The 14,791-nt window shown below is 44.0% G+C and overlaps 1 protein-coding gene across 1 annotated transcript; it reads left to right on the forward strand.

Moving 5' to 3' along the window:
- The first annotated feature begins 6,429 nt into the window (after positions 1-6,429).
- LOC4348305 (ATP synthase subunit gamma, mitochondrial) lies at positions 6,430-11,687 on the forward strand. The gene is made up of 9 exons (XM_015759391.3): positions 6,430-6,638; positions 7,487-7,530; positions 7,634-7,786; positions 8,378-8,491; positions 8,571-8,698; positions 10,401-10,523; positions 10,616-10,732; positions 10,905-11,026; positions 11,361-11,687. The coding sequence occupies exons 1-9, from the start codon at positions 6,535-6,537 to the stop codon at positions 11,428-11,430; spliced, it is 975 nt and encodes a 324-aa protein (XP_015614877.1). The 5' UTR covers positions 6,430-6,534; the 3' UTR covers positions 11,431-11,687.
- The last annotated feature ends 3,104 nt before the right edge of the window (positions 11,688-14,791 follow it).

Consider the following 14,791-nt stretch of genomic DNA (forward strand, 5'->3'; position numbering starts at 1 on the left):
AATTATCCCATTATGTGAACTAGTGGATCTAAGCATGGCTAACCATTTCCTAAACCAACATCTAGTCAAATTGATACCCGAGTTATCAATGGCATAAGGGAAATAATATATGGCTGAGTAATAGGACCCATCCCCACATGATATTGTAAAATAATGCAACATTTAATAGCAAGCGGGACATTTGTAAATTGAGTACAATATGATCAATTGTAATGCATGACTTGCCTTGTTCTCGTACTCATGAGATCTCTGCAACGACCTCGAGGTATTGCGGAGCGACGAAATGGCCAAAATCAACGCGACAAACCAAGCAAAACATGCTATAAGTCTACTGAAATAGAAAAAAAAAACCATTTTTAATGGATTCTAGGGATTTTTATGAATTTACTAAGACTTGAATAAACTTAAACTAGGGGTGAAAACGGAGTGGATTCAGACGGATAATAGCTATACCATATCCTAAACCATTTTTTTAAGCGGATACGGAGCGGGTGTGGATGACGTGCGGATGCGGATGCGAAGCAGATTATTTCCGACGTCGGATTCGGTGCGGAGTCGGTACGGACTCGGTTCGGAAACGGACAAAAAGTTATCGGATGTCAAGTTTGTATTCAATCCATACAACAAGAGGGCGGCAATACAATTAGCCCCAATACGATGGCAAAACATCATTAGTTCACTGTGTTCAGTTCAATAGTAATAGTATAACTATAAGTGATGGCAAAACATCATTAGTTCACTGCGTTCAGTTCAATAGTAATAGTATAACTATAAGTAATAAGTGTTCAGTTCAATAGTTCACTAGTCAAAATAATCCAAGATACATCTATGATCCATCAAAAACATAATACAAGTGTTCAGTTTAATAATTCACCGGTCACTACGTTGCTTAAACTGTAGAATAAAAGTCATCGGCATGAGGCAAGCCATACAGGCATACAGCAACAGCAAGCATAGAGCAGTAGAGCACCCCTATGCAGTGCTACACGCAGCATACTACATACAGGCATACAGCAGTAGTAGTACAGGTGTACAGCACAAAACACACAGCAGTGAGCGGCGGCGCTAGCAGCCTCCTGCAGCCGGTAGCGGCGCTAGCAGCCTGCAGCCGGCGGCGGCGGCGCTAGCCGAGGAGGATCGGCTGGCTTGTGTTGGGGAGGAGCGGCCACCGCGCAGGGTCGCCGTCGCACTGTGCCGCCGCGCTACTATCTCCGACTCCTCAACTAACGGCTGAGGGACGGCACAGAGAGAGAGCCAGAGACGGATCTGGGGGATGAGGAGAGGATTAGGTTAGGCCGGGTTGGGCTATTAGGCTAGCTAGGTGGGCCTGAAAGTTGTTGTGTGGCCTGAAATTTGCGGATTATCCGCCAAACAGTACATCGGATAATCCGCATCCGTTGGATATCGTTCATACCACATCCACATCCACATCCGCATGACAAAATCCGCATCCGCATCCGCATCCGGCCGGATATCTAAAAACCCTTACCATATCCTCACATTGGACGGATTCGGAGCGGATCGGATCGGATAATATCCGCTCCGTTTTCACCCCTAACTTAAACAGATCTACTAAGACTTGAATAGACTTAAATGGAGCACAGATGAATTAGTTATGATTTTTAGAAGATTATTACTGTTTTTACTATAAACAGGAAAGTCCTTAATATTTTATTGCGCAATAAAGCCCAGGGCTGACGTCAGCCCAATATATAAAGCTCAACTAGTCAAGTTATAATAACCCGAGGTATCAAGGAATAAAGTGATCAAGAACAAAAGGGCTATAACAAACAATAGGTTAATTCCACCCAATGACATTCAAAAATAAATGCAGTAGTTGAATAGAAACAATAGCTTTAAACGGGATCAACATGCTCAAAGGGTTGTTTGGGATCTATGTGACTTGCCTTTCTGGCCTTGGAACTCTTCAAATTCTTCTCCTGCAAACTCAGACTCTCCGGGAACATCGGAATCTAAAGAGAAAAGAGCAAAATCACCCAAACAGCACATAAACAAGCATGAACAGTACATGTGGCTATTTTTAACATGTAGATCTTAATTTTAGAAAAATTTAGAGACTTGAACCAACTAAATCCAAGCTAAGATGAATTAGTTATGAATTTTTAAAGATTAAATCGGATTAAAACACTTATATGGCTTTTAATTGAATTATGACGCAATAATGAATTATTTTGGAAAAGAAAAAGGGGATTATTGCGTCATCGGCTAGGGTTCGCGGTAGACCGGGTGCACGGCGGCGGCTCACGGAAACGAACGGCCGAGATCGATCCATCCAAAACGAACGGCTGGGATCTATCGGCCCACGACCGGTCCACGGGACATGGCGACGATGACGTCATCACCGGCGGCGGCTCGGGCGCGCAAGCTCGTCGGTGAACGATGACACGACGGCGCTAACGAAGAGCACCAAAATGATGCGAGCGACGTGGCGAACTCACCGGTGACCAAAACAGCGGCGGAAGCTCAACGGACGGCGACGGCGACGAGGAAGAAGCGGCGACGACCTTCGGCTTGACAACGACGGCGGTGCTCCGGCGGTCTTCGGTAAAAACGGAAGACGGGATGAGGATGGCGACGGCTTGGCGAACCCGATGGTGGCCTTCCCGAGCGACGACGACAACCGGAGCGGCGGCGGCGCATGGCTGGACAAGCGGCGGCGACGGCGGCGCTAGGCTACACGGCGCTAGGGTTCTATCGGCGACGAGAGGCGAAGGCGAGGGTGGCGACGGATAGCGGAGACACCGTGGGTCCTTTTATAGGGGCTAGGAGGCGGCGACGAAGGCCCATGGCGACCGGCGACGTGATGGAAAGATTAGGGTTCGGGGAGAGAGACGAATCCGATTCGAGATCGAATCCACGGATTTCCAAACGATTTTAGCCGACGATTCCAAAAGAGAAAAGGTAGAGTGGATCGCGGGGATCAATTTCCCTCTATCAATTTCACCGGATCAGGAAAGAGATGAACGAATTTGGAAGGGCGGCGGCGGCGCAGCTCGGCTAGGGTTCGGCCGGGCGACGGCTGGAGGTAGACGAAGACTGACAGGTGGGCCCCACCTGTCAGCGGGCGGACGCGCGCGCGCGAGCTGCGGCTCGGCTGCGGGCCGACTTGGGCCTGGGAGGAGAGAGAGAAGGTTTCGGACCGACTTTCGGCCTAAAGCCAAAAGAGAACTTTTTAAAACTTTTTCCAATTTAATTTATTCATGAAATACAATTCCATTTATTAAAAATACTTCCTTGGCTCAAATAAATCCCAGAAAAATCTAGGAAATATAGAATCAACTAAAGTATTTAATAAAATTTTATCTGGCCCACTTTTATATTGGAATTTATTATTTAAAATTAGATCTTTTCTTCTAGACCTTTAAAATCATTTCTAATAATTCCAATTAAACAACAATTTATATATTTAGGATTTTTAGGGTGTGATAGGCGGTGACACATAGAGGAATAGAGGAGAGGGATTAGGGGTGGAGAGGACAACCACGACGGCTATCGTGGCCGGCTGGAGATGGAGAAAAATGGAGATGCTCACCGGAGGACCAAGGGAATGGTGTTTTGGTGGGATTCCGGCGACGCGAGGTGGTGGCCAAGGTAGCTCTTGCGGCGGCGAAGCTAACGGAGGTGGTTGCACAGTGTGGCGGTGGCGGTAGAGGGCACTGGAGGAGGCGGTGAGGTAGGAAAAAGAGACAGGAGGCTCGGGGGAGTGTTTTTATAGGTGAGGGGGAGGCGGCCCTATCTCGGCGGTGACGACGTGGGGGAGGTGGAGAGAGAGAGTGAGAGGGATTCAAATTAAATCCCGCCCCATGCGGGCATGTGCGCGCGGGCAGGAAGGCAGAGTAGTGGGCGGTGACGTGGGGCCGGGTGCGGGGCGCGAAGTGGGCGCGGGAGGAGCGGGGAAAGCGGGCGTCGTGGACGCGGCGGTTGGGACGGCGGTTGCCGCTATCGGCTAGAGGAAGGGGACAGGTCCGATAGGTAGGGCCCACCTGTCAGTGTCCAGGAGAGAGGAGGGAGGGGGCGCGGGCTGTTGACGATCCTTAAATCATAATATCTAACCGTCAATACCTGCATATAATGAAATAAAATATGGTATCCAACATAATGGTAGGGCTTATTTCTAACAATTTCCACGAGTATTGGTGTATATTCACATGCAGGTGACAAACTACCAAAGTTGAGAGGAAATATACATAAAGGAGGAGGAGAATCAAACTCGTGTCTGAACTTATGGAGTTTTGGACCCAAAAACCCAATTAAACACCTCCAAATGGCCCAATCCACCATGCCAATGGGCTGAGGGCCTCAAAATTAGTGTTCACGAGGCAAAACGGGCCGAACGGAGCCGTCCTGGGTTCAGCCGAACCACCAGTTCGGCCGAACCGGTTTGGTCTCCGTTCATCGCCATCTTCCATGTGTACGCTCCTGATCACTTCCCAATGGCGGTTGTGGGGCATTTCCGACAATTCCCATCAATGTAACCATCATTTGGAGCCTATATAAAGAGGAGCTCGCTCTCATTCACAGCACACAACTTTGAGCTGAATTACAAGAGGCTCTATTGTATATTTTGTACATTAGAGAGTGAGGGGAAGCTCTGGAGGAGTGCCCGGATGTTTGGCGCTCATCCGACTTCTACCTCGACGAGTGTAGTTTCGTAGGAGGAATTCTGGAGGAGTACCGGAGCTGTCGATAAACTCTGCTCCGGGTTTGGAGAACTTCTTCAAATAAGTAAGCATTCGTGTTCCTTTATTATGTTATTTAATTACTTTATCTAAGTAAGATAGATTTCCATATTTGCGGGTTCATTGTTTAGTATTCGTACTAAGCACTCTAGTACTAGGATTCCGGATAGAGAAGGAAATTCCTGCGTAAGTATTAGAGCAGTAATTAATAACTTAGACGTGGTGTCTAGGTTAGAGATTACTTTTGTTTGTTGTGTATCCCACGGATTTGTCAAAGGTAGCCCTGAATCCCATCCTAGTAATCCTCCACATTCGGATATATCATAGTGCTATAGCCGGAACCACGCTGGCAGACCAGCAGGGGTCGGTGCCCGAAGCAATAGATATGAAATTACATTTGCTTAGCTTAGATAATTAAAACCCATAGAAAGTCCTCTCTAGCCTAGCCTGCCTACCATCTGTTGTTGTTCTTGGATAGTCTTAGCCTTATGTAGATTACACACGTTCTCTGAGTTTGATATCCTTTTGGAGTCACCCGAAGGTGAAGTGCTACAGCGGTATTCCGTGCGCTTGCGGATTTATCAGTGGTCGTAAGAAATACCAACACGGGCCGGCCAAACAAGGGAACGGCATGGGAAAGGAGTTGGGCCGACGGCCCAAGAAAGAAAAAGAAGAAAAGGAAAAAGAGGAAAAAGAAAAAGGGATTCATGTGATTTATATATTGCATAGAATTGATTTTAATCGGTTAAAATTATTTCCGAGGCGCTGAAAATTTCGCTAAAAATCCTGTTAATGTATTGTGACATGTGGAACTTAAGAAAAATTCCACGATACCAATTGCATTTATTAGTTAAGGTTCATCTCTAGGTTAAATTAAACAATTTCTTCAGATAATTTATTAAATAAATTTTAAAGCTAGAAAGGGGAACTTTAGGGGCATGATACATGACCATAGGATATAGGGTATGCATTATCCCCTGACAGAAAACTCTATTCATCCCTTAAGGGAATATACCCTTATTTTTGCATGTCACTTAAAAGTTATCAAAAAGAATTTGAAACAAATTAGTAAGATAGATCATTATGTGATATGTCACTCCACAAACATGCACGTTCAAATTCAACTTATACAAGTAGAAACAAAAATAAAAAATTTTGACTATTCAATATGAATAAAATGTGTAATTTGCGATCAAAATTGTTAGAATTGTATAAGTCGAAATTCAACTTGCATGTTCGTGGAAAAATATATCATATGTTGATCTATATATTTTTATTTTTTTATGACTTTTTTATGATTACTGCAATTGTTTTAAAATTGAGAAAGTACCAAAATAACAAATAATGATACAGAAGGTGGTAATCAGGGAAATAAACTAGTAAAACATTGATAAGTGTGAAATAAAATAATACAAAAGTTGATATGAAGAATAAACTAGTAGTACATATTGTGGTAGTTGGGAAATAAATTAATAATGTGTCTAAATCACAAAATTTATATATTGTGACAAATTTGAAAGATAAAATCATCTATCCTGAGACAGACTGACGGAGGGATCGGAGTACCCCGTAACAAATAAAGAAGAAGAAGAAAATAATAACAATAATAGTAATAGTAAAAGAAGAAAAAGGCCTATTTCACTTCTTGGAGGCCCATTAGCAACAAGCGGCCCATTCCCAAGCTGGCATGAGGCATCTTAGGGCTTGTGCCGGTGTGCCCTCACCTGCTGCCCTCCCACCCCACCACTCTCCCTCCTCTCTCTTTCCTCCCAACCTCTTGCGGCCACACGAGCCAAGCAGCGAGACCCCCGGATCGAAACGCACACCGGCGGCGATGGCGATGGCGGCGCTGCGACGGGACGGGAGGCGCGTCCTCCTCTCCTCCACCCCATCCCCGGCGGCCGCCATGGCCGCGCGCTCCCCCGCCGCCGCCCACCAGTAAGATCCCCTTTCCCTTTTCCCGCTCCGCCTCCCCCCCCTCTCTCTCTCCGCCAGATCCGCCTCCGGTTCGATTCGTCCGTCTCCGCTGGATCTGGCTGCGGATCTGGTGTTCCCGTGGGCGAGTTTATTGGGCGACCAGTGGATTCATTACCCTCGGATTTGAGGCGCATCTAGGGCGAATTGGAGTTGGTGCTTGCGGCTGCGAAATGTATGTGTGGGTGTGTTATGGGTTGTGGTGGTGATTGCGTAGACGAAGGATTTGTAGTCTCCTTTTCTTTTCCCACCTTTAGTGGACGAGATTGGAATCCGTATGAACTTTGGCTGCATCCCCTTATGGATTATGAAATGGATGTGAATGCTGGAAAAGGGTTCTGATGCACTGCTACAAGGGAGAAAAAAAATCCATATGTAGTTGTAACTTTAATCTCACATGCTGTTGACTGGTTCGGCATGTTGTTTGGTTTGTGATTGTCCACACGGATTGCAACCGCTCATAAAGTATGACTTGTATAGAAACCACTCATGTTTCTGGTGGGTTTTACTCTCATTGTCTTGCATTGAATGATTAGTACGAAATGTGCAGTGTCATAGATGTCATTTCTTGTTTGTTAAAATTGTAGCCTCGTATAGCTGGTTACTTTTGTTGCAAACAATATGACATTATATTGTTAATTGCACATTTTTATCGTGCATGTAAGTATTTACACCAAATTCCTTGGAATTATCTCTCTGCATGATCCATGCTTTTGTTATACATGACTGCTCGATTTCTCTTTAAATTATTCGCTTCTTGCTTCCACTATGTATTACTTTCTAACTGAATATACTGCGTATTTAAAAACCAGGGAGATTGCCCCACTAGGCGCACGTTCTGTTTCAACACAAGTTGGTTAGGATCTTCCTTCTCTATTCTATTTCTTTCCGAACATATATATTGACCCTGGCAATTGAAGCAAATTATTGGCCCCTCAACTAATAATACTTTTTTACAGTGAGAACCCGCATGAAGAGTGTTAGGAACATCCAGAAGATTACAAAAGCAATGAAGATGGTTGCAGCATCAAAGCTTCGAGCTGTTCAAATAAGAACAGAAAATTCACGTGGTCTATGGCAGCCATTCACCGCTCTTCTTGGGGATGTCCCTAGTATGTTATGTTTCGTTGTAGTACATATTTACAGTACCTTTCTGCCGTAGTTATTATAGCTAAAGTTGATGCCTATCTTATTGAATGTCATGATATGCTAGAAGCCTATGGCTACATTAGCATGCCTGGCTGCCACAAATCAAATGTACAACCTTATTCATGATCTAGGAAGTTCATTTGATGTTGGTTCTTAAAAGTCAATGGCATTCAAGGTAAGAGATATTTGATGGTGGGTAATTATCCCTGGTAAAGAAATATGTAGATATATATACTATGGGTGAATCTTCTGAGCTATTGGTTCAGTGGTGTAAGCATGGACTCTACATCTATTTACTAGACACGCTTCTCACTAATTTATAAATGCACCACAGGTCTCATGCCACTTCTAATGATGCTGTGATCCTCAATTCATGAGGAAACATTGATAGGCTTGCCTGTTGAGTTTACTCCATGCTTGGATCTGTCTAAATTATTTAATTCTTACGGAACAGCAGTTTTAATTTAACTGAATTAGATTGACATCATGTCTTTTTGGCAATAAGATTATTGAGTTTTTGGTTTAGTTATTAATGTCTTTGATGCAACCACCAGGTGTCGATGTCAAGAAGAATGTTATTGTAGCCATTACCTCTGACAAGGGTCTTTGTGGTGGTATCAACTCAACGTCAGTTAAAGTCAGCAAAGCACTCCACAAGTTGACTTCTGGTAATACTTTGCATGGTTATTTTTGTTATCATTTAAACATTAGAAGATACTAAAACAAAGTTTTTGCACCTCAAATCAGGACCAGAGAAAGAAAGCAAGTATGTCATATTAGGAGAAAAGGGTAAAGTTCAACTCATTCGTGACTCCAAGGATAACATCGAGATGACAGTATCTGAGTTGCAGAAGAACCCTATCAACTACACACAGGTATGTTGTTTTCCTGAGCTTTTACTATGCTATGGGTGCACCTTTTATTATGAAATGCTATTCATTATTTGTGAATTTGTTTCTGAATTAAGTCTAAAGTTTGGCAATTGAAAACTGTTTTGTAGTTTCTTATATTGTCAGTGAATTTTGCTCTCGAATTTTGAATTTTGCAAGAGAAGCATTCCTAATGTAAAAGGAATTCTGTCATGTCACATTGGACTTCTGATTTGGAACACATTTCAATTTGTCAATGACTAATCTCTGTTATTATAGCCAAAATATATATACTGATTTATCAATCTAAAATTTTACCAAATCAGACTCACTTCAGCCCACTCCGACTGTACCTTCCATTCCTTTTTCTCCATACTTTCTCCTGTTGCTGGCAAGCTGGGGCTAAGACTTGTTACAGAAAATCACTCTTTGAGATACTCGAATGAGACATAGACATGATTGATCATCAAATGATGTGTTCCTCTTGTGTTTTAATAGTAACACTAGTTAGGGACTAGGAATAAGGCAATGATGTTGGAGCTATTGCAAGCAATGAGGCAGGGGAAGGGAGCCTGGTGCCATCTTGGGAGGCTCCCTGTTTCAATATTTCCTTAAGCCAGCCACCACTACCTGGGTTCTCTAAGGCTGTCACCTGTCCTGTCCTGCTGATGTGTCCACCTGTGCCACTGAATCACAGCTGCTATGTTGGGGGCTGACACAGCTGCCATATTGGATCTGACTTGGTTTTGCTGGCCCTAGTTGGTGGGGAAAAAGGTCTGATAAGGGGATGGAGCATCAACCTGTGCTGAAAAAGTGGGAGGAGGGTACGGTAGTCAAGTTGCATGGCTAGTCATGGACCAATTGACAAGTCAGCCACAGAGCACGACTTGAGGGCTACAATTTGATTTGGGAAACTTGGAATACGAGATAAGAGGAGAGCTGTTCAGTTTTCTCCTCCATATATGATTAGAGGTAGCCACCGGAGTCTGAGTAAGATTAGAGGGAGCACCAATAGTTGCACACCTGCTTTCCTCATCTGCTCCCTGTTTTTTCTGACCTCACTTCTAATGTACCAACTCAAAGGCTTGTCTTTGACTAAGTCATGATTAGTCCTCAAGTTGGTTTAGGTCTTGAGGGATGACTAGACTGACTGTGCGACTAACAACCATGGCTGAAGAATAGCACATCGGCATGGAGAAATGTGAAATATAGTGATGGATCTCATTGCTGTAGGATAAGGAATGGCACTGGTGGTGGCGCAAAGTTGTGCAGTTAGCAGAATTAGTTTCAGCTGTGTTAATTACGTTGCAGCAGAAGTTCACGGATGTGGTATATTTCAATGAAACAAGAGAGGATTATGGTACTAGATGATGTGTGAGAAGAAAGTGTTTTTTAGATTTAAGCTTCTAGTTATGCTGTAGGTTGAAATATCTCATTTTCCTTTGCAAAGAAAGATGATCTGGATCATATTCATCTTTTGTTATGTGTGCACGCATTGCAATATATCATAGCAGCTGGTATGATTTGAACAAAATTTGCTAACAAACCCTGAACTGTAAAAAGTCTTATGTTGTCTGACTTCCTTGAAATGTCTTCAGGGAAGTTTTTGTTCAGTCGATTATTATTTGGTGGCTAAAGCAGATTTCAAAAACCTAATGTGCCTATTGGATTGAATAGATCTCCACTGTTTTCTTTGATGATGTTTCAGATTGCTGTGCTGGCAGATGATATCTTGAAAAATGTTGAGTATGATGCTCTAAGGGTTGTTTTTAACAAGTTCCACTCGGTCATATCATTCAAGCCCACAATGACAACCATACTTTCCCCAGAGGTAAATATCGGTGCTGAGGACATGAATTTGTGCTCCTATAAAGTAATATGAATGATGTGACGTTAATACTAGTGGTTTGAATTGTTTTATAGGTTATGGAGAAAGAATCGGAATCTGGTAAGGTTGGTGACCTGGATTCATATGAAATTGAAGGAGGTGAAACTAAATCAGAAATTCTTCAGAATCTTACCGAGTTCCAGTTTTCTTGTGTAAGTTTGTCTTCATTAATCATATATACCTCTCAATAGATGAATTAGCTACAACTATTACAGCCACAAAATCAAGTCGCATCCATAAGGGTAAACGTTCCCTTTGTAGAGAGCGCAATCATTCTTTTTTCAAGGTATCCTAGTGGTATCTTATGTTTTTGCTTTGTGGCAGGTTATGTATAATGCTGCTCTAGAGAATGCATGCAGTGAGCTTGGAGCACGTATGTCTGCCATGGACAGCTCCAGCAGAAACGCTGGTGAAATGCTTGATCGACTCACCCTCACATACAACAGGTATGGTCGTCTTACCTTCTCCATCTGTTTATGTGTGTCGACTGCATAACGGTCGGAAATGGTCGGAAACGGTATCATTATTTTATTATTTTCTCGAAACGAACGGAAACGGTCGGGAAATTTCCATATTTATGAATTTATCTATTTAGTGTCAACTTCAATGCCACGCCGACATAAATTAAAAAAACTAAATTTTGAATACGGTAACCATCGGTTAAAATATTATTATTATATTAGTTTTGCGGAAATGGTATCGGTACGGTCGGGAAATTTCCATACCGTTTTCACCCCTATTCACATGAAAGAACTGATACATTCGATTTCATCCCCGCAGGACACGTCAAGCATCTATCACTACAGAGCTCATTGAGATTATCTCTGGCGCTTCTGCCCTTGAGGGATAATGATGAAACTTTTGCCCATCTTTTTTTGTTTTGCTGTTCGAAAAAAGTTCACTTGTCATATGGAGCAGCCTTTCCCTCGAGTGGATCCTCATGCTAAGTTGCAATAATTAGCCCAGTTACGTGACGGTGCTATGCATATATCAGAAATGCTTGTTCCAGTCATCCTTGTTTATCTGAATGGCGACGTATTTTAAACAATCTTTTACAGCTGTGTTCATTTTGCATAAATGATTGATCACTGTTCTGCGTTGAATTTATCTAGAGCTTTCTCTTTTCTTTTTTTTTTTTGTGTCCGCAACCATTCATCGGTATATCCCGCTCATTACACAAATTCACTTATCTATCTGTTTGGTCAGACTGAATCGATTTGTTTAGTTGGTCAGACTGAATCGATCTGCTTGGTTGGTCAGACTGAATCGATCTTTTTGGTTGGGATTCGTCATGTTTGAGATGGTGGGATTCATCTTTGGCGAATCCCTCCCCATTGGGAGGGATAATGTTAACGGCGCTGCTTCCTCTCTATTCTTCAGCAATTCGCCCTTCGGCTGCTTGTGTTGGCTGAGAGCCTGGACTGCAGTTGGCAGGCTTTGGGCTCTCAATCCTCCGTAATTGCTAGTTCGTGACCAGTCGTGCGCCAGCCCGCGCCCGTGATCACCACTTTTATCATTTTGCCTAGATGAGTTTTTGTCAATCCATCTATTTCATTCTAGGTATCTTAATGTGTGGCTGAATCTATAATTTATGCTTGAACCACAATACTAGGTATGACTTGTCCCTTAACTCCTAAAGCCAGTGCAAGTAAGATCGCAAGGTGGTTTAGACGGTGGGTTTTACTGACGTGGTGCCTACATGACGTTGATGTGCCACCAACATGATGACGTTCACATGGCACGTTAAAAGTAAAAAAAAAACATGGGATCCACATGTGAGTGAGTGTTTGATTAAAAATAAAAAAATTATAGTAGAACCCTCATCTTCACCCCTCTCCCCTTCTCTCTCCCTTCGCTTCTCTCTTATCTTTGCTCTCTTTTGTTGGCAACATTTTGTGACAAGTCGACAAGTACGATCGCAGCACCTAAACGCCTTGCGGTGATCCTAGAGTCGTCAACCACTTCGATCTAGCCAAAGGGCCAAATTAAGATGGGTTTTGGAGAAAAACAGCTAAATCGGTTAGCGGAGCCGATTTAGAGATCAAAATCAGCCTCTAGGCCGATTTAGATCGATATGAGGATAACTACCCGTCTCGTGGGCGAAACGGAAGGTTTCCAGTACAAACCTACAAAGAGGTATCGCACTCTCGCAGCGGTGGCGGACGGTTTACGGTGCAAACCGACAAAGATGGACTAAACTAGGGTAAATAGAAAACATAGTAAAAGAACGATTCAAGTAGATTGTATTCGGGGGTTTTACAATGAACCGGCCTTGTCCCTTAAATAGGGGTTGGTCTTGCCCTCTACAGGCCCTTCTCCATGTTCAACTCGGGATAGAAACTAAAGGAAACACGAAACATGCCTTCCCGAGCAAGGAAACCCGAGACCCGACGAAAACAGACTCAGACTCGGACCCTGCCGGTCTGACCGCCCACATACCTACGGTCAGACCGGTTCTACTAGCCGGTCAGACCGCCCATATACGTGCGGTTTGACCGGCCCTGTGAAGGAAACCCGGTACTTTCCAAACTTTGGCAATTTTCCCCTATTTCGTCCATAGGTGCCAAATTTGGGTGTAAACATCTTTCTCCTCTCTTCTCTCTGCTCTCTTTCTCTTCTCTCAGAGCGTCTATTCTCTCTCAGAGCGTAAGCACGGTGGAGCTCGGGGGCAGCCATGGATAGTGTTGATGGAAAAAAACACACTGGCCTGAAAGAGTTGCTTCACTCTAGTGCATGTCCAAATCTTGCTTTCGAGTTCAATGCATGCAGTTGGTTTTTATCCTGCAACCAACAAGAACAGAATAAAACAGTTAAATCTGTAAATGATAGTCGATAAGCTAGAAAGCTTATGACCTATCGTCTTTAACCTAGCCGATGCTATCAGGTATAGTCACAAAAGAATATGAACAAACCCTAAGTATGTCGTATCGGCTGTAAAGGCAAACAATCATATAATCTCTAAATCAATCTTATCTAAATTATAGACAAACTGTATAGATCGGACCTAACCGAGACAGTATGGACTTAGAGATTAGATATGTTTATATCTGTTGTCGAATAGACAACTGCGTCACGTCGAAAGGCGTGGTTCTCTCAACAGTGGTTGGAAGTAAGAACAATTGTATTACTTAGTGAAAATTTTTTTGGATCCCCCCCATTACATGGTCTTAGGGGGCTATTTATAATCCTATTACAGGCTCCCCTTTTAGGGTTTAGGTTTTACAGGGGAATTTCCATGGTTACCCTTATGATAAGGACATTATTAGGGGCACACAATGTCTTTTACATGTATAGATATTGGGCCATAAATGGCTTGGCCCATCTATTTGCTGAAGTCTCCCGAGGGCTCGGCGGTCCGCTGGGCCTCCTGGCGATGAGGTTCGGTACCTTGGCGAAACCCGTGCCTCTGTGCCGAGGCTTTTGCCTCTTCATCTTTGCCCATGCGGCCCTCCGACATGGTCTCCGCTTGGCGAAGTTGACGTATTCCTAGCTACGGCTTTCGCCATGCGCCCTTCGCCCGTTGTGGTTGTCTTCCTGACCTTCGCCATTTGTCTCCGGTCCGGGCTTGTCGCCTAAGCTCTTGGTTTCGGTGGTTCCGGCCGAAGGGCCCCGTGGTGTACCTCCAACAAGCCCCTCACGGGCAAGGGTGAGTAGGGAGTTTCGGCCGAGATCGTGCACACCATGTTGGTATACCGCGGGGCGCCTCATTTCGGCCGATGTTCCTACCGAAACCTGTCTTCTATTCTGCATAAAATAATATTTCGATTTGGTTGTCTTGGTTTTCATGCTTGTGAACAGTGTTGGGCTTATTGGGCCGACCGTTTGCAATCTTCGGCCATTCACTGTTTCGGCCCGCACTGATGGGAAATTACTGTTCCATACACTCCTGGCTTACGTGGCGGGTTTTGATTGGGTGGTAGGCGAATCGCCTTGCGGGTGAGCTATATATACCCCCTCCCATTGCTTTCACTTTTACTTTCACCCTTAGTTATTTTTGCCGTTTTCCCTGCCGCCCAGACCGTCTCTCTGCGCTTAAGAGTTTTCGACTTTTACCCCAGCTTGCCAACCCTTAGGTTACTCTAGGCTCCTGCGCTATCCTTTCATGGCTCTTCTTCAACCAACGGCCCTGACCCGGGAAAGGTCGGTGAAGACCACTCCGGATACCTAGGTGCCTCGCTCATTGATGAGGCGGATTTGACAAAGCTTGCCTC

The sequence above is a fragment of the Oryza sativa genome, chromosome 10 (assembly GCF_034140825.1).
Source record: "Oryza sativa Japonica Group chromosome 10, ASM3414082v1".
NCBI lineage: Eukaryota > Viridiplantae > Streptophyta > Magnoliopsida > Poales > Poaceae > Oryza > Oryza sativa.

What these genes read in the sequence shown, in the direction of transcription:
- LOC4348305 (XM_015759391.3), top strand. Translation starts at nt 6,535, where the DNA reads ATGGCGATGGCGGCGCTGCGACGGGACGGGAGGCGCGTCCTCCTCTCC. An exon ending in CAACCATACTTTCCCCAGAG is followed by an intron (nt 10,524 to 10,615) that starts GTAAATATCGGT and finishes ATTGTTTTATAG; the next exon opens with GTTATGGAGAAAGAATCGGA. An exon ending in CCGAGTTCCAGTTTTCTTGT is followed by an intron (nt 10,733 to 10,904) that starts GTAAGTTTGTCT and finishes GCTTTGTGGCAG; the next exon opens with GTTATGTATAATGCTGCTCT.